At 35.4% G+C, this 25934-nt stretch overlaps 1 protein-coding gene across 2 annotated transcripts; it reads left to right on the top strand.

The window, feature by feature from the left end:
* Pcf11 (PCF11 cleavage and polyadenylation factor subunit) lies at window positions 1-25934 on the top strand. 2 transcript variants are annotated; one of them, XM_015477356.2, is made up of 16 exons: window positions 1-521; window positions 4209-4334; window positions 6168-6356; window positions 6673-6867; window positions 7908-9025; window positions 9421-9601; window positions 9705-9795; window positions 10751-12309; window positions 13975-14074; window positions 17271-17390; window positions 18330-18435; window positions 21410-21593; window positions 22164-22319; window positions 22748-22840; window positions 23381-23416; window positions 24823-25934. In XM_015477356.2, exons 1-16 carry the CDS (start codon window positions 330-332, stop codon window positions 25036-25038), a joined length of 4662 nt encoding a protein of 1553 aa, XP_015332842.1. In that variant the 5' UTR covers window positions 1-329; the 3' UTR covers window positions 25039-25934. The 2 variants fall into 2 exon arrangements, with proteins under 2 accessions (XP_015332842.1, XP_048643943.1); XM_048787986.1 differs by having other exon boundaries at window positions 9705-10188.

Raw genomic sequence — 25934 nt, 5'->3', positions numbered from 1 at the left:
CCCCTCCCCTAGTTCATTTCGCACGACGCAGCGGTTGGGAACAGAGACATTTTCGGAGCTGGAGCCGCCACTGCCGCCGCCATTTTGTGTCTGTGGAGAAAGAAGCTTCTGTGGCGGCTGGAAGTGGACGGAGATCACCCGTGAGACGGCGGCGTTTCATACCCGAGGTTTCCCCTGTGTCGTCCCCCAACCCCCCTCCGCGGTCAGCATGTGTTGAAGCCGGAGCCGCGAGAGACCCGGGGAGAGGAAGAGGAGTCGGAAGGGAGGCGGGGTACCGAGAGCGGCTTCAGCTTCAGCTGCGGCGGACCTCGGAGGGGGGCCGCGGCGCAATGTCAGAGCAGACGCCGGCCGAGGCCGGTGCTGCGGGGGCCCGGGAGGACGCCTGTCGGGATTATCAGTCATCGCTCGAAGACCTGACCTTCAATAGCAAACCGCACATCAATATGCTGACCATTCTAGCCGAGGAGAACCTGCCCTTCGCCAAGGAGATCGTCTCTCTCATCGAGGCCCAAACCGCCAAGGTTTTTATACACCCCGCAGCCTCCTATTCTTCTAATACTCCCTGATTTTAGTGTCAGCCTCATCCCAGGTCTCGCTTCCATCCAAAGGGGGACGGTGTTCCTCCTCTCCAACCCCCCCCTCCCAACTCAGGCTCGGTCCTTGGCCCAGGCTTCGAGCGTGGGCCTCTGGAGGGGAGGGAGTGGGGAGGGTAAGGGTGGAGCCCCGTTTCCGCTTACCAGCTCCCGTTTAGGCCACCGCATTGTATACCCCGACACGCACACGCTGTGAATAGAGCCCTTTCGGGTGGGGGAGACTTTAAAGGCAGTTTGTGGCTTGGGGAACTAAGAGTTAAAGCAAATGATTCTAAGCCCCTGGGAAGGTGGGGAGTGGCTCTCCCGTTTTCCCCCAGTACCCTTTTGGGTAATTGTGCTCTGTGGGTTGGAAGGAGGTGAAGGGGGACCTGGGAGCGAGCTGTTGGTGGGTGGGTATAGGGCATTGGCCCCGAGTGGAGCAGCGGCCTGTTAGGAGCCCAACATGGCGCCTGAAAAGCACATGATGCGAAAGGGAAGAGAGGAGAATCCATTCCCTGCCAGCCAGGCAGCTGCTCACACCCGTCAGCCCCATTTTGGGGTGGGGGCGGCTAGATCAAACTTTATTCTCTTATCGGAGGGTCTAATTTACCCCCAAATATGGGAAATTGGGCTGAGGGTGGGGTTTGGGTGGAGGGGGGGAGAGATCTTATCCAACCTGTAGGTGGAGAACTGGCCCAGTGGGTACAGGCACTTGTAGTTTCTCTGAAAAGTTCAGTCCCTCCTCCTCTTCCTTTTCTCTTTTTTTCTCCCTTCACTGATAATGAAGGCGTGCTTTTCTTTACCCCTTGACAGAAGTGGTCCTCTGCCACCTTATATTTCCCTGTAGTCTTCCTCTTCTGTGGATTCATGTGGGAGCGATATGTCATTTAAGTTACTGTTAAACTTAGTTAATTATGAGTTTTAATAGCTTCCCAGTACTACTTCTTAAGTTATTTTTCAAGCTTGTATTTACGGTTTAGTTTTTTCTAGTTGTTAGTGTTTGCAATGATCCAGGATGAGCCTCCTTTTAGCAGAGTGAACCCCTTTTAAAAGGCCACTTTAACAACAACCACCTATATATTGTTTAGAGACGGTTTCTGTCTAGTGTAAAACTGAGTGGTCTGACTAATAAATGGTTTTGAAATGTGTGACTGGTATTATAAAATTTGTGAATAAAACATATAAAATATGTATTTGTCTTTTTTATTTACCTTTGTAAGGTGTAGAATTTGTTTCCAAGACTTATTTTTATCTATGTGGTTGTGTGTTTTAAACAAAAGTCTTTAAGTGACTTGGGTTCATTCTTCTTTAGGTTCCATCCACTCTTTTGGGTAAATCTGTTCACAAGATACACGGTTTCAGGCGGTCCTTTCATAACCTTAATTTGAAGTGGGAAAAAAAAAGCAAGGTTTTTTTTTTTTTAACTTTTTAAGGACTCAACAAGTTTATTCTGTTCACTTTGACAGTTAAAATACAAGTTTTCATTCACCTTTTCTGTGAATGTCTGAGACAGCTATTGTTCTTTTTTTTAAAATGTGAGATTTAGAGGGAAAACTTCCTTCCTATATTCAACATCCTTTTTATTGATACCACAAACATTTTGGACATAAAAAGTTAGTTTTTGCCCTTTTGAAGGCTTAAACTTGACAATGACTTTAAAAAAAGCACTACTCATTTTTCAGAAAATACAATTTTTAAAATCTAATTACCTCGTATTTTGGGCATTAATATTTCACAGCACCTAATATTTAGCAGCTTAGGCTGTCACTCAAAAGAACAGTTTCCTTGCTGTTTTTAATGGATCCAGAAGAACTTCGAGAGCTGAAAACTAAATGCTGAATGTAGTGACCACATAAAACTTGTATTAGTGTATTCGCTACACAGAGAGGTGAAAATAGATGGACTGTTTGCTGGTAAAAAGCTGAATTTTTTTGGGCACACATTTCCTGGTTATTTTTGTAAAGCCAGACCAAGGAAAAGACGCCAAAGTCACTTTGGGGAAACTATCTTAATATGGGTTGGGATTGAGGGTGGTGGGAGGGTTTTGTCATTTGGTAGCAAACTGGCTTGGTTTTGTGTTTCTGGAGGTGAATGTTTGTGTCCTTATTCTTTAGTATCAGCATTACTGAACTTAAGGATTCACACCTAATTTGACTCCCCCAAAGGTAGCAGTAGTGAAAAAGAATATTACATATAGGGACTTCACTTGTACAATAAAAAATTGGCTTACTGAACAGATTTTGGTGTGAAGAGAACCTATTTATCTTCATAAGTACAATAATGACTTAAATGGTGTAAAACAAGACATGATAAGGTAAAGACACAGCAATAAAGCATTTGACGTGTCAGTACTTGTTTGCCCACATGCAGTGGCCTTGTGAACCCTTTTATTAGATAGCACCTTAAAAGAAATTTGTCATACAGAGTTACTCAAAGGTTTCTTTAGCCAACTTTGGGTTGTAAAGGTATTATCAGAAGCAAGAGCATTTCCACACACTTGTATGGGCAATTGGTTTTGTGAAAAGTATGATAGCTTTGTGTACTACAGAACTGCCCTAGCTACAGGTAGCTATGGGTAAGTGGTGTTGAGTGTTAAGATTCCTATACACGGGGTGGGTAAATGGGGATAACCTAAGTTTTGTCTTTGGATTTTAAAATCATGGATGCTCCTGTGGAGTCAGAGTTTAACACTTAGTTTATATGGTATGTCTTAATGCTCCTCAACAAGTCTGTGAACCTGCTGATGCTTTCTGGAAGCTTGCTGTGCCTTCTAAAAGCCAGTGGTGGGTAGGCGTTGCAGTTGAACTCTTGGGCAACATTACATTGGAAAGGGCTACCTTTATCAGCATCACCACACTGGCTCTGCACAGATTTAGAGCCCCTGGTTTGTGCATGTCAGAGGAAAAAATATTTCGACGTCGAGTTCATGCTGTGAAGAAAATCTTCAGGACAAATCCAGGTTTCCAGAGTCAAGTTCAACCTGATTTACATGACTCAGCGGCTGCTCCTTCCAGTTTTTCTTGTATCAGTAGAACAAAATTGCAACTTCCTGCATGTTCATGTGCAAGTTTAAGTGACTTGCCATTAACTTCATGTGTGAAGTGTATTTAGTTTCTTTGTTCATTTGGATTATAGATAAGTAATCCTAATGATTTTACAGGTAACAAAAACTGCATAGACTTTAACATATAAAATATGCCTATGAAATTAGAGTTTCTACCAGAGGACTTTGTTAAATCTAGGCACACCATTATAAGTTAATACTGGTCCCAGAGCTGACACTTAAATTACAGAAAATAATTTTCCCCCTTTTTACTTCTCCCCCTTTAATTGTCACTTAAAACAGTCTTTTTTGCCACATGTACCTGAAATTCCATTGAGTGTTAAATGAGTACTAGAGATGTTTTTTTTTCTTCCTGATAATTCTGAGCTTTTGTGTGCCCAATTAAAGACCATTGTAAGAGATGAGACTTGATTGAACACCTTAATTTCAAAAACGTTAATATATCGATTCAAAAGTGTTTAGTGCCAACAAAAATAGAGGTCTGTATTTTAGGTTTAAAAACTCACTTTTAAAAGTATTATTTGGTGACAATTCATTATACTAAACTTCTCAGTTTCTTTTTATTACCTCAGGCTCCTTCCTCAGAGAAGCTTCCTGTTATGTACCTTATGGATTCTATCGTGAAAAACGTTGGAAGAGAGTATCTCACTGCCTTTACTAAAAATCTAGTTGCAACATTTATTTGTGTGTTTGAAAAGGTATATATGCATTTAGAAACATTTGCTTTTTTTGAAAAAAAAAAATGTGTTCCTGATTAAATAAATACCTGGCTTGTGTTGGGTTTTCTTGGGTGGTAAAATGTTTTATTGGACATTGATTTTCAAGTACTGTTTTAAAGAAAGTGGCTAAAACTGATGTTTTATGTTAGATCTTTAAAACAGATCTTACAGTTTTATATTATCCAAGAATAGTGTTTTTATTCACCTTTAGAAATAGGCTTTTTAGAGAAATTGAGCATTGTTCCATTTGAAGATCTGTTTCATCACTATAGGAAAAAAGATTAAAACTGTCAATTACTTCGAATTTCATTGTTTAAATTTCTAGTGTTAGAGGAGAAAAAGCACAATCTTCTACTGTCTCAATCTGTGATTGATTGGTGAAACCTCTGATATATTTCTTTTTCCTAGGAATGTTTCTTCTTTTGTTACTTTGTTCAAGTATTTTTGTGAATGTTGTAGGTATGTGTGAATGGTGGACAAGTTAATTACTCTAGGTTATTTTGGAAATATCCACCTCCTTAGTGTGTAGAATTAGAAGAAAGGCTTGCTAGTTTCTATAGCTAAAGATTGTAAATTTCTTACATAACATTGTATCTGGTTGTTTGGTAATACAGTATTACCTTAAGGAAGATGAGGAGGTTGCCCAGCTAATTCTCTGGCTGCTAGACGTTATCTTTCACACTGAGCAAAAGGGCACTTATAAGATATTTAGGCTTAACGATTGTTTCCTAACAAATAATTGGTGGCAGTTCTATTTTAGTAGATGCACCTGTTGTATCTGGACACATCTACGGTTGTCAGATTTGTAGAATTAGTTTTTTTTTCTTTGAAAAATATTAGATACTACTTATTAGGAAATGTGTAGCTCCTACTTGAATAAATTTTTTAAGTTGTTAAAGAAGAAATGGTATATAGAGAAGTAATTTGGAAAGTAATGTAATGCTATATTTTCAGATAGCATTAAAAAGTGTGTTAATAGTCTATTTGTAGAACTTGGCTAGATACTTCTTAACTGAGGCTTTAGTCCTAAGAAGCGGCCAAATTCTGGTTTCAGTTTCAGTATATTCAAATTATTTGTGTATTTGGTAGCATATCTTTACTGAATTTAAGTGGGGATCAACTACAGTTGATGAAAATGACCTTATAGTAAATGGCGTTAACTGAAGACATGAATGCAGTTAAGGCTTTATTTCCTAAAGTTAAAAATTGTTTTCCCAAGTACTAGGTTTCTCTCATGACTAGTTTTTAAAAAATTGTTAATGCCCATCATAAATGTGAATAGATAGTTATAAACTAAAGCTTATCAGTGTTTAAGATTTGTGAATTTAAATTAAATTAGGGTGCATTTCATACTATGAATAGTTTTTCATAGCTACCAAACATGTATTGCATTAGATTGGTTAGTGAGAGTTTTGTCTTGATTTTTAACTTTGTACTGCTATGTGAAAAATTTAAGCCATCAGGTAAACCATTTTCTAGTTGTTCTATATATTTCTCCAGAGTTAATAGGAATATTATTCCTAACCCTAAAATGTGAAGACTTTTGTACTTCCAGAAATATAAAAATGTATCTAATTTGCTTGCATGAAGGCTAGGTAATGATGACTGATTTTTCTAATTATTTTTAAAGGATAAATTTATTAACTACATTTGCAAACCAAATGTACCTTTAATAAATTACTGTTCTATATATTTACAAATGGACAGTATGGTTCTGTATGTGAAGCAAAACAGACTTATGTAGCTTTCTACTTAATATATGAAATATTCTATAGTAACTTAACAAGCCATAGAATTGTTCTGTTGTTCTAGGTGGATGAAAATACTAGAAAAAGTTTATTTAAGTTACGTTCCACATGGGATGAAATATTCCCTTTGAAGAAACTTTATGCCCTGGATGTCAGAGTCAATTCATTAGATCCTGCTTGGCCTATTAAACCTCTACCCCCTAATGTGAATACATCTAGCATCCATGTGAATCCCAAATTTTTAAATAAATCGGTAAGTTTTAGTGTGAATGGTATATACTAATACTTTTAACTACCAAATATTAACTTTAAAACTTGCCAGAAAGCAAAAATATAATATTTTGTGCTAAATCAGTTTGAAAAGTAATAGTATATAATTAAAATTTTATTTAAAAAAATGCATTCACCTATTTAGTTACTATGTAACTAAACAGCTTTCTGTGTGCTTTTAAACATGATTGACTTCATGATTATGGTAGTATTAAGAATTAAACTGGTAGTTTTTAGTCAATCCTTAGCTTCCTTTTTAGATATGATATGTTTTCTTAACAAAGTATTTTTTCTTTTAGCCTGAGGAGCCTTCAACACCTGGCACAGTGGTCAGTTCCCCCAGCATCTCCACTCCTCCGATTGTTCCTGATATACAAAAGAATCTTACTCAAGAACAACTAATAAGGCAGCAGTTACTGGCAAAGCAAAAACAGTTGTTAGAACTTCAGCAGAAAAAGTTGGAGCTTGAGTTAGAGCAAGCCAAGGCACAACTGGTAAGTACAGAAGATTTGGCATTTTAAGTAATTTAAACCTGTCATCCAAAAGGGAAATAATTTTGATTTGAATTGTATCAGCATGTTATTTTATTGATATTGTATTTTCCCACTTAGTTTGCAAATTATGGTGTATTTATTAGACCAAATTTTTATATCCTTATTGGAAAACACACGTTTATAAGCTGTATTGTATTCTCCAAATTGTTTTATCTTAGATTGCTGTCTTATAAGGTAGCACTTTAGTTTTTTTAACCATTATATAAATATGGATATAATATTTGCAGTCTCAAGATTGTAGGTGTACTGCGGTGAATGTTTTTGCATAGTTTTGCATAGAGTTTCATTGAAATAATTAGGCTTCAAAAAGCCTACAAAAGAAAGGCTATCAAAATTTAAAGAGAAGAATGTATTTTCATGCATGAATGACCTTACACTAAGCTATTTTACTTATTTGAGAATCAAGAGGTATAGGAAGACAGAATTTTGCAAGATCATTAACAGTGCTGTTCTGGGAGAAACTAAATTTCATGACAGAATATAATAGAATTTAATTTAGTAGTTTTTAGGCATAATCTATTTTAGAATCCTGAGTAGTTAGGAAGAGGGAGGTTTTTTTTTTTTTTTTTTTTAAGAGAGAATTTTTTTTTAATATTTATTTTTTAGTTTTCGGCAGACACAACATCTTTGTTTGTATGTGGTGCTGAGGATCGAACCTGGGCCGCATGCATGCCAGGCGAGTGCGCTACTGCTTGAGCCACATCCCTAGCCGCGAAAGGGAGGTTTTTTAATTTTTTTGGCAAAAATGATGATGTCTCCTTATCTAGGTATTATAAAGCCATAAAAGAAAGGACTCATGAGAGGTAGTGAATCACCTATATATATGGGCTTTCTTTTCATTATATATATACTAGAAATGCCTAATATAAACATGGCATCAAGTAAATAAGTTTGGAGTATAAGAATTCTTCATAATGTCAGGAAATTGAAATAACGTGTGTGTTTATAGTATAAACATGAACATTTATTTTGTATTTCAGGCAGTTTCTCTTAGTGTTCAGCAGGAGACATCCAACTTGGGTCCTGGATCAGCACCATCCAAGTTACATGTTTCACAGATTCCCCCTATGGCAGTTAAAGCCCCCCATCAGGTTCCTGTGCAACCTGAGAAAAACCGTCCATGTCCATCCTTACAAATTCAGGATTTGAAAGGAACAAACCGGGATCCTCGTCTTAACAGGATGAGCCAACATTCTTCTCATGGAAAAGATCAGAGTCACAGGAAGGAATTCCTAATGAACACATTGAACCAGTCTGATATTAAGACAAGTAAAACTGTACCCTCTGAAAAACTAAATTCATCCAAACAAGAAAAAAGTAAATCAGGTGAAAAAATAACCAAGAAAGAACTTGACCAATTAGATTCTAAATCTAAATCTAAATCTAAATCACCATCACCTCTGAAAAACAAATTATCTCACACGAAAGACTTGAAAAATCAAGAATCTGAAAGTGTGAGATTGTCAGATATGAACAAGAGAGATCCAAGATTAAAAAAACATCTTCAAGATAAGACTGATGGCAAAGATGATGATGTGAAAGAGAAGAGAAAAACAGTAGAAAAAAAGGATAAAGATGAGCACATGAAATCATCTGAACACAGACTGATTGGAAGTAGAAATAAAATCATAAATGGCATTGTACAGAAACAGGATACAATAACAGAAGAATTGGAAAAACAGGGGATAAAACCAGGGAGATCGAGTAATAGAAAGCGTTCACGATCAAGATCACCCAAGTCCCGGTCACCAATTATACATTCCCCAAAGAGAAGAGATAGGCGGTCACCCAAACGAAGGCAGAGAAGTATGTCTCCAACTTCAACACCTAAAGCTGGTAAGATTCGTCAATCTGGAATTAAGCAGTCACATATGGAAGAATTTACACCACCTTCCAGGGAAGAAAGAAATGCTAAGAGAAGTACTAAACAGGATGTTCGAGATCCAAGGCGAATGAAAAAGACTGAAGAGGAACGACCACAAGAAACTGCAAATCAACATTCTACAAAGTCAGGCTCTGAGCCAAAGGAGAATATAGAAAATTGGCAAAGTTCTAAGTCTGCCAAAAGATGGAAATCTGGTTGGGAAGAAAATAAAAGGTATGATATTAACATTTTTGATCAAGTATAATAATATATGTATTTTAAAGATAGTATTAATGAAAAATTAGGAAATGATTATTAAATGTTAAGATTAGTGCTTTTATTTTTTTCATTTAATTGTTAACAGTGCTACAGTTTAAATACAATCAATTATTCCTATTTTACAGATAAGGAAACTGAAGTTCAGAAAGGTTTATAAATTCACCTAAGGCTACAGTCCAGGGCATGCAAGAATCAGAATTCATACCTGAATTTTCTTGACTTGTTTTTACTTTTCATGGTTACTTATGTATCTATTTAACTGAGTCATTTGGAAAGGATTGTTAAATATGGTCTTGAGTATTAAAAAACAAACTAACTTGGAAGTAACACAGTGCTTTTTATGGTTTCAGTTTACAACAGGGTGATGAACATAGTAAATCTCCTCATCTAAGGCATAGGGAGAGCTGGTCAAGCACTAAAGGAATCTTGTCACCTCGAGCCCCAAAGCAGCAGCATCGATTAAGTGTAGATGCCAATCTTCAGATTCCTAAAGAGTTAACTCTTGCAAGCAAAAGAGAATTGCTTCAAAAGGTAGTTACTATGGTTAATCCCTTGTAGTCATTATTCTGTTTTGTACTTAATAAGTACTTTTTATATTTAAATTATTTAATTTGCTCTTATCATCCCTATGCAGACGAGTGAACGTTTAGCATCTGGTGAAATTACACAGGATGAGTTCCTTGTTGTTGTGCATCAAATTCGACAGCTTTTTCAGTATCAAGAAGGTAAACATAGATGCAGTGTACGGGATAGTCCTACAGAAGAAAATAAAGGTGGATTAAAAAAGAAACCTCTCTTATCTGATGCTGAATTAACCTACTATGAACATAAAGCAAAACTGAAAAGGACACAGGTTCAGCATTCATTTCCAAGACTTGATCTCTTAGATCCTGATATTTTTGACTACCCTTTGACTGATGCCTTGTTGTCTGGAATAGAATGTGAGCCATCCAAAAGTAAACATGCAAGTAGGAATAGTGGAGCACAGTTTGACAGAAAAGAACAATTTAGTGAAAGAGCAAGACGTCTTTCTCCTATATCTGGGAGTCGTACTTATGCTGAGAATCTTTCACCCCATGAGGGCCGGAGAAGACATGACGAGCAAGTCTCTGCTAAAGGTAGAAAAAGTTAAATCAGATTATGCCTATTGAATCACACAGCAGTGAAGGGAAAATGAACAAGCTAAGTGGGGATGGATTTTATTACTGTTCAGACTACCTTTTTTTGTTTGTCTGTGTGTCTGTTTTGTTCCCTTCCCTCCAACCCCCATATGAAAAGGGAAGGGGAAGGGAGTTAGTATTTATAAGGCCAGTTGTGTATTAGGGATTTCACTAGGTTCTTTATATATGTAATTTGATTTAATACAACAACCTGATAAAATATATATTATCCCCATTTCAGATAAGAAACAATGGAGAGGTTAAATAACTTGCACTCAAAGTCAAATAATAAGTTGATAAGGTGGGGATTTTTTTTTTTAATCCATGTGTGTTTGAATATAGAGGGCATCCTCTTACCTGTATTGCTTGATGCTATCTTGTCTCTTCCCGCCCCTCTAATATAGTGAGATAGATCTTATGTCTTTGGATAAACATTTACATGAATAAAAAAGAAGACTTTTAAGGTAATTTAATGTAAACTCAAATTTAGTGAAAATTCTTTTTTTTTTTTTTTTAAAAGGTGTGCGAGAAGAGCAGAGATCTCCATTCAATGATCGTTTTCCACTTAAGCGACCTAGATATGAAGATTCAGATAAACCATTTGTAGATAGCCCAGCATCAAGATTTGCTGGCCTTGATACAAATCAGCGGCTTACTGCTTTAGCTGAAGACAGACCATTATTTGATGGACCTAGTAGGCCATCAGTAACAAGAGATGGCCCAACCAAGATGATTTTTGAAGGACCTAATAAATTAAGCCCTAGAATTGATGGACCTCCTACACCAGGTTCTCTTCGGTTTGATGGGTCACCAGGACAAATGGGGGGAGGAGGCCCTTTGAGATTTGAAGGACCACAAGGTCAGTTAGGAGGTGGGTGTCCTTTGAGATTTGAAGGTCCTCCAGGACCAGTAGGGACACCTCTGAGGTTTGAGGGGCCAATTGGTCAAGCAGGAGGAGGTGGTTTTCGGTTTGAGGGTTCCCCCGGTCTAAGGTTTGAGGGATCTGCAGGTGGTTTGCGATTTGAAGGACCAGGGGGTCAGCCTGTGGGTGGTCTCAGATTTGAAGGACATCGTGGTCAACCTATGGGTGGTCTTAGGTTTGAGGGACCTCATGGTCAGCCTGTGGGTGGTCTTAGATTTGATAATCCCCGTGGTCAACCTGTAGGTGGACTTAGATTTGAGGGGGGTCATGGTCCATCAGGAGCTGCCATTAGATTTGATGGACCTCATGGTCAGCCAGGAGGTGGGATCAGATTTGAGGGGCCTTTGCTACAGCAAGGAGTTGGAATGAGGTTTGAGGGCCCCCATGGTCAGTCAGTAGCTGGTCTGAGATTTGAAGGACAACATAATCAACTTGGTGGAAACCTCAGATTTGAGGGTCCACATGGTCAACCAGGGGTTGGGATCAGGTTTGAAGGACCTTTAGTCCAGCAAGGTGGTGGAATGAGGTTTGAGGGTCCTTCGGTACCAGGAGGTGGCTTGAGAATTGAAGGGCCTCTGGGTCAAGGTGGTCCAAGATTTGAAGGTCATGCTTTAAGGTTTGATGGTCAGCCAGGTCAGCCATCACTCTTGCCAAGATTTGATGGATTGCATGGTCAGCCAGGTCCTAGATTTGAAAGAACTCCTGGTCAGCCAGGCCCACAGAGGTTTGATGGACCACCTGGACAGCAGGTTCAACCAAGATTTGATGGTATACCTCAAAGATTTGATGGTCCACAACACCAGCAAGCATCAAGGTTTGATATTCCTCTCGGTCTACAAGGCACACGATTTGACAATCATCCTTCACAAAGGCTTGAATCTTTCAATCAGACTGGTCCATATAATGATCCACCTGGTAGTGCTTTTAATGCCCCATCCCAGGGACTACAATTCCAAAGACATGAACAAATGTTTGATTCACCTCAAGGACCAAATTTTAATGGACCACATGGCCCTGGAAACCAGAGTTTCTCAACTCCCCTTAACAGAGCTTCTGGACACTATTTTGATGAAAAGAATCTTCAGAGTTCTCAATTCGGAAACTTTGGCAATTTACCTGCACCATTATCAGTAGGAAATATTCAGGCATCTCAACAGGTGAGTCTGTTGTTACTCTAAAATTATGTGGTGTGTAGATAAGTCAACTATTTTTAATATTTCTAGGGTTTGTGGAAGTCCTTCAGGACATAGTTTATTGTGTAGAGTGAAATGAAGTTCTTAATTTACTTCATTTACACTAGGGATGAGTGTCTTCCAGGGATATTTGCAACTTATATCCAAAACTGATTTTAGCTCTTTCTTCCTGCTCCAGGGAAATATCTGTCTTTCTCCTTTTTCCATTTTCATCCTTTTCTCTCTGCTTTCATACACACATGCTGTTTTTTGTTGATTTCTGTTTTGTTTTTTGCTTCAAAGCTTTGAAGTATTATGTTTTATAGACCTCTGTTACATTGAACAACTGTTGAACCCTGTTATGCTATAAAGTAACTATAGAGCTGATTTCTTAGACTTTTTTGGCCAAGAACTTCCTTAAATAAGAAAATGAAATTGTCCGCATTTTTACAGTGTATACAATCTCTTCATTTTCTCTTCCTGTGTTCACCGTCTTTCCATTCACTCCAGTCAGATAACAATTGCTTGATATTAAATAATAACACAGCAAACTTGCTATCTGTTTTTCAGATATACTCTAGTTACCTAAACATATAGTCATTCATTAATGCTCATTCATATTTATTCTGCATACATTTAAAAATGCATATTGAAATAATTTTAAAGCAATATGTTTACAATTTGTGATGAATTCAATTGAAAATTTAATGACTGTTCCTTGCTTGCTGAAGTTCTCCTGGACTAAATTTACTTTATACTGGGTGCTGATGCTTTACTAGGACAAATTCATTTCATAGTAGTAAGACTATTTAGAAGAAAATGAAAAATAAGAAAAATCTTAAAAGCACATTATGAACTTATTGATAGAAAGTAGTCTCCTGTTTATATATCCAGTTATTTGGAATCTATTCTTATATGTTCTTAAAGAAATGGTAGTGTTATTGACAGATACTCTAAAATGGGACTTAATTTAGTTTTGTTTCTATGTTATATAGAATTGGTGGTTTTTTATTATCTCTACAACACTGAAAATTCACATGGATACTGACAAGGCTTATAAATGGGTATTTATTTTATGTAGTAGCAAGAATTTGAAGTCCTGCCTCCCTATGATCTACAAACTAGTATACAAGTACAATACCTGTTTCAAAACAGGTCTCATTTTTAATTTTTTGGGATGCTGGGGATTAAACCCAGTGCCTTGCATATGGTAGGCAAGCAGTCAACCTCTGAGCCATAATCCCATCCCTGACTAACATTCCCTTTGACATCTTTTATGATCTGCTTTCTACTCCAGTTATAAACCTTATTCCAAAATGATGACCTTGAAGGATAATAACCTGGAGTTCAGATTGGTAATTAAAGGCAGGCTTTGGACTGTGGAAAGAAGTCAAGGGTTTGGAGTTTTGGCCTCAGCTTTGCCAAGTAGCCCCATGATTGTATACAAGTTTTATTGTTGTATGCCAGTTCTTCTATTTGTAAATAAGGGAAACCTTCCCCAAGGTAAAGTGACTTGTGTAAGGACACAGGGCTAGTTGATATCTAATATTTGTATGGTATCTTAAACTTTTCAAGGAAGTTTCAACTTATTCTCAGTTCCTTATAACTGTGAGAGATGTAAGAGAAGATACTGTTTCTTTTGTCTTAAAGGTTATGACTGGTGTTGCTCAGCCAGTAGCATTTGGCCAAGGACAACAATTTTTACCAGTTCATCCACAAAATCCTGGAGCATTTGTTCAGAATCCTTCAGGTAGGTACTTTCTGAACTCTGTTTTTTTAAAAGACAATCGTTGTTTTGTTAAATGGCTAATTTTGTCAGTTTCAGAAAATGGCATTGTTGAGAGGGCATATTAAATTTAGAGAGATTTAAATCTGGCTGAAATGTTTTTGTTCCCTTTCTGAGTTTATTAACATTGTTGATGTGTATCCATGTTGACCTTATTTACAGCTAGAGATGGTTAGCCTGGACTTGTAGAACAGAAAAAAGAGGGTAGAAGTGGGATGTTTGTGTTAACATAGAGTAAAATAAATGACAAACCTCAGAAGTCTCAATTATTTGAGCTATATATATATATTTATTTTTATTATTATTTTTGGTACTGGGAATGTGCTTAAACCATTAAGCCACATCCCCAGCCCTTTTTTATATTTTATTTAGAGACAGATTCCCTGAGTTACTTAGGGTCTTGCTAAGTTGCTGAGGCTGGTTTTGAACTTGCATTCCTCCTACCTCATCTTCTTGATCTGTTGGAATTTGATATTTTGAGTTGTTTTGTGTGTATACATGGATTATGATTCAGGTGAACATTTATTAAGCGAATACTGGGGAACTCTTATAAAATTGATTCATTCATATTTTTGTGGGCACTAAACTAGAAAAACTGATTTCTTAGCCAGGTCTGTTGTTACACATTTTTGTTGTTGGTGAGTCACAACTAACAATGGATAAAAAGAGTTTTTAAATTTTTTTGAATTTTAGTTTTAATATGTGGTAAATATATAAATTATGGTGACTTGTAACATAACTGCAAAGTTAATGTGTTGAGATCTAACCCAACCAAATAGTAATGACATTTGTTTTAATTTCTAAATAATTTAAAAAAGCTATTTTCAGAAACATACTTTATCATAGTATTCAATTATTCAGTTTACAAATTTAAGGTATTTTCCAAAACTTAAGAAGAAAACTGGGGAAGTTGTAGCCAAGCTCTCTTATGCATTAGTTCGTAAATTGTGCCACTTAAATTCATTTTATTGATATGAAAGCCTTTTGATTTTAATTTCTAGATGAACAATTAGGATTAATTTATATATATATTTTTGTCATCACTTTAATGAAAAGGGAAGGAAAGGATTGGATTTAAATTTAGAAGACCAGGGTTAGAATCTCTACCCTGACACTTTATAAGTGAACAGGGTATAAGCAAATATCCTGTTTTTCATTTTTTTTCATCTCTGAACAGGAGATGGTAGTGTTATTTGCCTGGGATATTTTTTTTAAGAGAATCAAGTGAGGTAGTATATGTAAAAGTACTTTGTAACTTTTTAAGTGCTCTATTAATGTGTTTTCCTCTATAAACCAGTTTTCCTTGTTGAGTAGGGATGTCTTGTATTGGGTTAGTGGCATGAGATAGTATACAAAGACTGAATTTTCTTCTTTTACAAGATTGGGCTATATGTGTGTTTTTGTATGTGTGTGCGCACAGAGTACAGCAGTATCGCAGAGGAAATCAGATTTGATTCCCCTGGGTTGAGAGTATTGGATGAGATGTTAGGAATGTCTTTCAAGTGTGCTTATTCTTTTTTTTTTTTTTTTTAATATATATATATATTTTACCTTTATTCTACTTATTCATTTGTATGTGGGCTGAGGATCCAACCCAGGACCTCACATGTGCTAGGCAAGCACTCTATCACTGACCTCCAGCCTCAGCCCCACAAGTGTGCTTATTCTTATAAGAGATGTGAATAGTATTCAGTGAGCTATCTTCAGCTTCTCTGAAGGTTCCTTCTCTGATTTGAAAGTGAAAACAACACTTTCCTAATGGTTACTCCTTGTTCATTTATTCATTGAAACATAAATTGATCATTTGCTGATGCTGGGTATTGTGCTAGGAGGAATTTAATAAGGTTTCATCCTTCAAAGAGCTTTTTAGTGTAGTAGATTTATTGATTTTTTTTCCTTAAATAATGTGTATGGTGCCAAATATTCCAGGGACTTAGAAATATTTAATTCATTGGATCCTTATAACAGCTGTAGGTAGGAACTATTATTAACAGGGGAAATTGATGCAAAGATAAGAAACTTGATCATGTCCCCAACTGAAAGTGGTATTTCTAACTTTCTGGCAAGGGGATCTGACAACATAATTTGTTCATGCTCTTGATCACTAAATGGAATGTAAATGTTAAACTAGTTGCGAAATGCTATTGTAATTGATTAACTACTGGGATTGATTTATTCATTCATGCATTCAGATATTTAATTTGAAGATATTAGCCTACTGTGATAAATGTACAGCATTATAAAGGTTAAGGGTAGGGATTGTGTGTATTGTGGACACAAATAGAATTTCTGCTGGCTGTTAAGAGGAACATTTAGTGGTTCAGAACAGTTTTTTGGAGGTGTAGGCAGATGTATAATAGTGACAAACACATTTTATTTTCACATTTTTGCAGTGCTGAAACTCAGTGCCTTGAGCATGCTAAGCACTACCACTGAGCTACAACCATAGCTTATTTTTATAGTTAAAGAATCACAATTTTTATCAGAATAGTGCTTAGCAAAATATGGGATCAGATTGAGTTTGAGGAGAATTTTGTTATGCTTGTCTCATTGATTCAAATTATCAAAGCTGTAATAAGCCTGACACTGTTTAGCAAAATCCTGAACTGCTTTGCAAAATTAAGCACAGGCCATAGGGGCAGTTGTATTCTGAGCTAGATGGTCATCTCCTTGCATCAGTTCCTCTGGGGAGCAATGGGGTCAGGAGTACTTCCACTTTGGCCTTGGGTTATTTTTCCCTCCTAGAAATCTTTGCATGAGATGTTATACTACTTCACCTATACAAAACAACTTTTCTCAACGTGGTTATAATTAGATTAGAACATTAGAAAGGTTAAAAATCGGACCTACCTATGGCACTGTTTTGCATAGGAGATTGAGGCTTTTGGTTCTCTCTACACACTTTTTCTTGGTATCAATTAGATAAAAGTGGATAGTACTGGTTTTTTTAAAGATAACATATGTTTAATAGTATTCTAGAATATTTTTTGTTGGTGATGATTTGTCAACTTAAATGAAAAATTAACTTGAGCTTTTGAAGTAATAGATCCAAGAATAAGATTTTTTGTTGGTAGAACATCTTGAAGAAAACTTAGAAAAATGCTTAGGAATGTAATGCATCTTTAAGTTCTTTTACTTTAAGAATGTTATTTTTTCAAAGGCGCTCTTCCTAAGGCATATCCTGATAATCATCTCAGTCAGGTGGATGTTAATGAATTATTTTCAAAACTGCTAAAAACAGGAATTCTCAAATTGTCCCAGCCTGATTCAGCTACAACACGTAAGTGTGATTTTATTCTTTATGTACTAAGCTTCATTTAGTTACAGAGATGTGTTATTTAATATAATAATATTATACATGTCCTTATAGTTGAATTCTCAAGCATACCTTGTATTTATTTTAAATTAGCAATTTTATTTCAGAATTTCTTTTCATTCCATTGACTTTATAAATCTCATTTTATTTTTCATTATATTGGGGTTTGAACCCAGGGTTGCTCTACCACTGAGTGTTTTTTTTTTTTTTTTTAAATATCTTTATTTTACTTATTTATTGTTATGTGGTGCTGAGGATTAAACACAAGACCTTGCACATGCTAGGCAAGCACTCTATCGCTGAGCTACAATCCCAGCCCCACTGAGTGATATTTTTAAAAATTAGTTTGACACAGCTTCACACTATTTCCCAGACTGGCCTCAAATTTGCAATCCTTTTGCCCAGCTTCCCAAGTAGCTGGGATTATAGCTGGGATTACAGTGTGCCACTGTATTCATCACTACTTTTATTTTTTAAAAAAATATTTTTAAAAATCAGATACAATTGGTTTATTATGACAATTAAAAAAATTGTCTAAGATTGAAAGGTTACTATATGGTGGACATTTATTTTAGTTAACATTCCTGCAGATGTCATATATAGTTTTAAATTAGTTATTCTCCATCAGTGTTGAATGTAAATTGATTTAGACTTTGAGTATAAATTGAATATTTATGAAATAGAATTTCAAGAATTGAAAGTATACTAAGTTCTTGGCCAAATTTGAATATAAATTGAATATTGATGAAATAGAATTTCAAGAAGGTGTACTAAGTTCCTTGGCCAGATCAAAGCACTGAATAGTTGGGTTTCACTGTATGCTTATGACATTATAATGTTCCTCTGTGAAGAACATATATGAGTAAATGATATTCAGAAATTTGTATCTTTTCTCAATTGAAGAAGTAAACGAAGTTGCTGCTCAGCCTCCCCCTGAAGAAGAAGAAGATCAAAATGAAGATCAAGATGTTCCAGATCTCACTAATTTTACAATTGAAGAATTGAAACAGTACGTAATCTAATTTTCCTTAAAAGAGACAATGACTCTAATAACAGTATATGTTATTTCATTATTACTATATTATTTTCATTTTATTCCATTTTACTGTTCTAAATTTTAGAAAGCTCCCTCATATCCACCTGTTTTTTGGAATATGGTAAACTATATAATGTAATCTTATCTTTAGGAAGCCTGTTTTTAAATCCCCTTTAAAAAAGTCTGTGCTGTGCAGGTATTTAGGTCAAAAGGCCACCACAACATTTCCATTTTTTAAATGTTTGGTGTAGAAAATATAAATAAAAGGTATTAATAATTCATGTTTTCCTTTTTTTTATTGGTACTAGGGATTGAACTTAGGGGTGCTTAAACCACTGAGTCGTATGCCTACCCCCGCCTTTTTTTTTTTTTTTTTTTTAAGTATTTTTTAGTTGTACTTAGACACTATACCTTTATTTTATTTATTTTTATGTGGTGCTGAGGGTTGAACCCAGGGTCTCACATGTGCTAGGTGAGTGCTCTACCGCTGAGTCACAACCCCAGCCTGCCTTTTTTCTTTTAAGACAGGGTCTCGCTAAGTTGTTGAGGACCTTGCTTAGTTGCAGAGGCTGGCTTTGAACTTGTAGTCCTCCTGCCTCAGCCTTCCAAGCTGTTGGGATTACAGATTTGCACCACAATGCTTGGCTCATGTTTTCCTTTTTGTCTTAATAATTTTTTCTGGATTCTTACACTATGGAATTTCAGAAATTTAGGTCTTTATAGCTCAATCTTATAAGAAATGTTATGGTCATTGTGAAAATGTAGGAAATACAGGTAGCCCTAAGTATCTGCAGGTTCCACAACTGTGGATTCAACCACTTTAAGAAGATGGGTTGGTTCTGAATATGTACAAATGTTTCTCTTGTCATTATTTACTAATTAGTTTGTATAAGAACTACTTACATAGCATTGTGTTACGTATCATAAGTAATCTAGACATGATTTAAAATATACAGGAGGATGTGTAGGTTATTAATACTGTGCCATTTATGTAAGGGACTTGAGCATCAGTAGATTTGGGTATTCATGGGGCATCATGGAACCAAGTCCTTGAGGATAACAAAGGAGAACTGTAAATAAAATCAGGAAAATAAAACTAACTACAGTTTTCTCTTTATGGATAGCCACTATTAACATTTGTTATCTTTAAATAAATTTGTTATCTTTATTTTTTAATTATTTTTGGTACCTGGGGATTGAACTCAAGGGCACTCAACCACTGAGCCATATCCTCAGCCCTATTTTGTATTTTATTTAGAGACAGGGTCTCACTGAGTTGCTTAATGCCTTGCTTTTGCTGAGGCTGGCTTTGAACTTGTATTCCTCCTGCCTGAAGCCTCCTGAGCCACTGGGATTACAGGTGTGCACCAGTGTGCCTGGTGATATGATATATAAAAATTTAAAGCTATTTTCTAGTAAATGAATTCATTATATTCTTTTATCAGAAAAACAGCTAACAGGTTTACCGTTTTAAAAATCAATATTTTGTAGTTAAAGGCTTAAAAGATGGCATCCCTTTTCCTGCTACTATTCTTCATCTAGCTCTGTCCTTTAAAGGCAACTTTTTTCACTCAAACTTTTTTTTTTTTAAACAAATGCATCAAAGTTCTTTTATATATATATAAATTTTTTTTTTTTTTAGGTGTAGATGGACACAACACAATGCCTTCATTTTTATGTGGTGCTGAGGATCGAACCCGGGTCCCTCCCGTGCTAGGCGAGTGCTCTACTGCTGAGCCACAATCCCAGCCCCTTCACTCAAACTTTTAACATATTTTTTCTATCATTTATATCTTGATTTCATAATATATGCTTTTTTTCCTCCTTCCTTCCTTCCTTGGTGCAAGAGACTTAATCCAGGGGCGCCTAATCACTGAGCCACATCCTTTGCCCTTTTTATTATTTTGATACAGGTTTTGCAAAGTTGCTGAGGCTGACTTTAATTTGTAATTCTCCCAAGTTGCTGGGATTATAGGTGCGCACCACCACACTTGGTTGCTTTTTGATTTATTATGTTTAGATGAACTGTAAAATTCTTAAAAGTAAAGATTTGGCTAGCTCTTACTTTTTTTTTTTTTTTGAAGTATAAGGTCTTGTTATGTTGCCCAGGATTGCCCCAAACACTTGGGCTCAAACCATCATCTTGCAATAGTTTCTTGAGTAACTAGGACAACAAGCATGTTAGTGTACTTGGTTAGCTAGCTCTTTTATTGTCCTACTAATTCCCTCCATGTAATTATGAAATTGTTTTTCATTAAATTGTCAGTATGACTTAAGTAATTTTTCTAGAATGCATTCTAGTTTTCTAGAATGTAAAGTATCCGTTATCCGTATTCTAAATTTTGCTTTCTTTTTCATTTAGAGTTAATAACTGCTCTCTGTTTTGTATTTTCTCTTACTTGTTCTGTGTACTTATTACTTCTCAAATAGGGAGTCTAGAATTTAAAAAATGGATTATAATAAATTTTCTACAGATCTTATAATTTTTAGTTAGCTATCTATTGTTATATAGATGGCTATTTCACTGTTCTTTAAATCAGTGAAGCAGTTGAATTATTCAGAACTCCAAATACCTATTGGGGTGAAATCTAACTATTCTGCAGTATCTACTTTGATATTAATTCCAAACTGAGAATCAGCCAGCCACTATGATCTCATTAGCTAGCATAAGATCATTCTATTTTTAGCTAAAAGGAGGTAAGTAACTGGGACAAGGCCATCAATAAGTTTACCTAGGCTCCATGTTCCATTATTCATCAAAGTTTAGGTAAAGTGAGCCAGTGATACTAGTAGGTAAGAGTATTGATGTCTGGATATTAACTGTTTCAGCCAGCCTTCTTGGTTTCACCCTTGTTAAAATATGGCAAACTGAAGTTATTTGTAATTGATTTTGTTCTTTTAGCCATTGAGATATGTTATCGTAAAGAATTTTTCTTTTTCAAAACAGACGTTATGACAGTGTTATAAACCGACTGTACACTGGTATTCAGTGTTACTCTTGTGGAATGAGGTTTACAACATCACAGACAGATGTATATGCAGATCACTTGGACTGGCACTATCGGCAAAATAGAACTGAGAAGGATGTTAGTAGAAAAGTCACTCATAGACGTTGGTACTACAGTTTAACGGTAAGTAATTCATATGCCTCCGAACTTTCTTTTAGGCTTCAGTTTTTGGATATTCTGAATAAACTTCGACACCTAGAATATAAGCAATTGTTTACATAAAGTTATTTTGGAGAGTATTTGCTTTTTGTTGAGTTTTGAATAGTATACAAACCTGTTCCAGGTTTAAAATTCCAAGGTACAGTGAATGAATTATTTTTGTGAAAAACTGTATATGAACTTTTTCTTGTTTAAATTAGTTGTAACTTTAGGGCTCATGGAAAATAACATTAAGATACATACATGTGTATATAATTTTGTTTGTGGTGTTAGGGATTAAACACAGGGCAGTCATGCATGCTAGGTTTTGTGCTTCATTACTGAGGTATACCGCTAGTCCTAACATTAAAATCTTGGTTGTTCACAGTTGTTGTTACATGTTGTCCATTAGTTATGGGGCTCAGTGAGAAGATATAATATTTAAACAATATTGTAGAAAAATACACCTTTACCTTTAAGTGGCATTATATTGAAGATAAGCAGTAAAAGTTTAGGAACAAATGAAATATTCTTTTTAAATCAACTCATTTTAAGGACTGGATAGAATTTGAGGAAATAGCTGATCTGGAAGAACGTGCAAAGAGCCAGTTTTTTGAAAAGGTGCATGAAGAAGTTGTGCTCAAAACTCAGGAGGCTGCTAAAGAAAAGGAATTTCAAAGTGTACCTGCTGGACCAGCTGGAGCAGTTGAGGTCAGAGAACAATGTTTAAATTTTATCCTTCACTTCTTTTAATAATCATAAACATATCAATTTATTTATATCCTTCTAATGATTTTAATATTTCTTATAAGCTCTATCATTCTATTGTGAAATGTTAACTGTTTTCAGAATATTTAAAACTTTTTTATATGTTGGACATTGTTAAACTTTTAACAACATTCTAAGTTTCTTAAAAATATATATTTCTTTAATGGGATTAAATGTTCTATTATGTAAATTTTATTTATTTTTTTAAATATATTTTTTAAAATTTGTAGTTGGACACAATACCTTTATTGTATTTATTTTTATGTGGTGCTGAGGATCGAACCCAGTTCGCAATTTCTTGCTAGGTGCCAGCTCTACTGCTAAGCCATAACCCCAACCCCTAAATTTTATTTTTTATGATTCTATTTTAGAGTTGTGAAATCTGTCAAGAACAGTTTGAACAATACTGGGATGAAGAAGAGGAGGAATGGCACTTAAAAAATGCTATCAGAGTAGATGGAAAGGTAAAATTTCAGTACTTTATAAGGAATGTTAAAGTTATATTTTTTGTTGGAGTAGCTCAACACTCTGAAAGAAGATTCTTAATCGATTATTTTTGGATTTTGGTCAATAAAAAAGGCACTGACCTTTAGAGTCATAGAATGTTTGAGTTTGGAAGGATCTTAGCAATCATCTGGATGCTTATATAGCAAATGTCATAATTACTGCAAGACTCAATACTAGGTCTTCTAAACCTACTTAGTTATCTTTCTGCCTAATTATGCTATTATGATTCTGAATTTATATTTCACTATCAAATTGTTATTGCCATGAAACCAACCCATGTTATAGTAGGTACTTAAATGTAGAAGGCAAGTTTAAAGAGAAATCAAGTTTTTCATATTCCTTTAAAATTCCGTAAGGATATTTTGGTTCATTAAACAATGTTCTTTCAAAAGAACATCACCTTCTGGTTTAAATTTTAAGAGAGAAATCATTTTAGAATAGTCCATTAGAAATGAATATGCATGAAATATTTATTTACCATTTTCTTTTTGTTTTAGATATATCATCCATCATGTTATGAAGATTATCAAAATGTAAGTTTTTTCTCGATTCTGTATTTGTTCTTATTTACATCAATAAATTTTAATTTTCAGTTATTTTTTGCATCAGAAAAAGTAGTTAATCTTTTTTTTTTAAGAGAGATTTTTTTTTAAGAGAGAGAGAGAGAGAGAGAGAGAGAATTTTTTAATATTTATTTTTTAGTTCTCGGCGGACACAACATCTTTTGTATGTGGTGCTGAGGATCGAACCCGGGCCGCACGCATGCCAAGCGAGCGCGCTACCGCTTGAGCCACATCCCCAGCCCCAAAAGTAGTTAATCTTACTGAGCTATTTATTTTTAAAATTTTTATTATTTTTTGGTACCAGGGATTGAACTCAGGGGCACTTAACCCTGAGGCACATCCCCAGCCCTTTTTATTTTTTGAGAATGGTTTTCAGTAAGTTGCCGAACTGGCTTTGAACCTGTGATCTTCTTGCATTAGCCCGCTGAGCTGCTGGTGGTATTACAGGTTCGCACGCTATGCCTGGTGCTGTTTCATTTTGATGCAGCAGTTAGGTTGGTCACCAAATATTGGTGTTCTATAGGATCTAACATTAGTATATCATCTGTTATATATAATTTGAAATTATGAAATATTTTTATTAATCCTTGTAATTTACTTGAATCTTGATGTCTTTTACTAGCCCCAAGGAAATGTGGAAATCTAAAGAGAAGGCTCATGATGCAAATAGCATTCATGACTATGGGAAGCATTTACTTTTTTTTTTATATATTCCTTTTAGCCATCTGATATTAAATGATCAAATCTTAAAAAATTGACACCAGTCTGGTGGTCTTAAGTTTAAATTGTTATATTTGTGGCTTGACCATTTTTGTAACTAAATGATGGCACACATTGTCAAATTTGTTTAAATCACCATAATATTAGTTTCCTAGGATTTTTGAAGGTGTGTGAGATCCTCAATTGCCAAGTGTCATAGTATAATGCCTATATTCCCAGCTCCTTTGAAGGCTGAAGTAGGAGGGTTGAGAGTTCAAGGCCAGCCTGGTCAATTTAGCAAGACCCCCTGTCTCAACAACAAAAAAAATCCCCCATATCCTCAAGTGTTTATAGTCACAAAATTCCCAGAGTATTTGTATAAGGGACTACCATCTTTATAAGGGTTAAAGACAAAAACATGTCTAATCAACTTCTTTTGGCTGTATATTTGATAACAGATCAGCTGTTACTGGACAGCTCATTGCTAAATACGTATTGAATATTCAGTGTTTTTAGTATTTGGCTGCCTTTGCATGTCTTGTGGGGAAGGGCGGAGGTATTTTAGTTGCTTTTTGTTATGTGTGTTCCTTTGCCCATACAAAGGTCTTATAAAACTGTGATTTAACGTGATAATTTTGAACTTTCATCAGTACTTATAGGGCTTTTTCATTTTGTAGACATCTTCATTTGATTGTACACCGTCTCCCAGCAAGACACCAGTTGAAAACCCTTTGAACATTATGTTGAACATTGTAAAAAATGAATTGCAAGAACCTTGTGAAAGTCCCAAAGTTAAGGAAGAGCGAATTGATACTCCACCAGCTTGTACAGAGGAGAGCATAGCAACACCTACTGAAATTAAAACAGAAAATGATACAGTCGAGTCAGTTTAAATAAAATGAGAAAGGTATGGTTTTCTTTTTTTAAAAAAAGCTGCTGTTGGATCTAGAAGGTGAAGAATTTTTTATGTATATATAGACATATCTATATAAATTGTCTAGCTGAGGCAGGGCCTTCAGCTATAATTTGGTTAATAAATACATTTTAGTATTTGCATTTCCTACTGCCTGCACAGTTTCAGGTGCTTGTTGTGTGAAAGTTCTGTAGATGTGTGCAAATTTAACAAAATGAAATTGTATGTGTAAAAATGTACGATTTTCACTTGTGAAACTGTAAATTATAAATAAAAATATTTTTGCTATCCATGGAGTGTAATATTTATGCACACCATCAAATAAAGACAGTGTTTCTGTACTTTTTATTGGGTAAAAATGGAAATGAACAGCAACCTCAGCATAAAGATTTTTTTCCTAATAGCTTCCCATGATTATAGCAGCAAAGTCTGAAGTTAATTTTATCCTTCAAAAGGGGATTGAGAGCACTGTAGGACTTTTCTCAAATAGAAAAGCCAGATTTGAAAAAATTTTAAAAACAATAGGACATATTTGCCTACATATATATAGGTATGTATCTCCCAACTATAGAAAACCACCCAGATGTCCATTTTTGGAAAGTATCCAATGACACAACTTTTGTTCTTGGACATTGATGCCATCAAGAAATTAACAAATATATTTAAGTACTAAACATGATTTTTTTAAAGATATTTTTCAAATTGTCAAATGATTTAATGCAGATGAACATATTTCTATTTTAAGTTACAGGGGAATCTGTAAGAATGCTCATTTGCAACATGGTTAACCTTTTTCCTTTGTTGGTTTTGATTGAATTAGATGGATACCATGAGATGTTAATATTCATACATGTAATAAATAGAATGATGAAGAAA

The sequence above is a fragment of the Marmota marmota genome, unplaced genomic scaffold (assembly GCF_001458135.2).
Source record: "Marmota marmota marmota unplaced genomic scaffold, marMar, whole genome shotgun sequence".
Lineage (NCBI taxonomy): Eukaryota > Metazoa > Chordata > Mammalia > Rodentia > Sciuridae > Marmota > Marmota marmota.
This window is presented reverse-complemented; position numbering and strand designations above follow the sequence as displayed.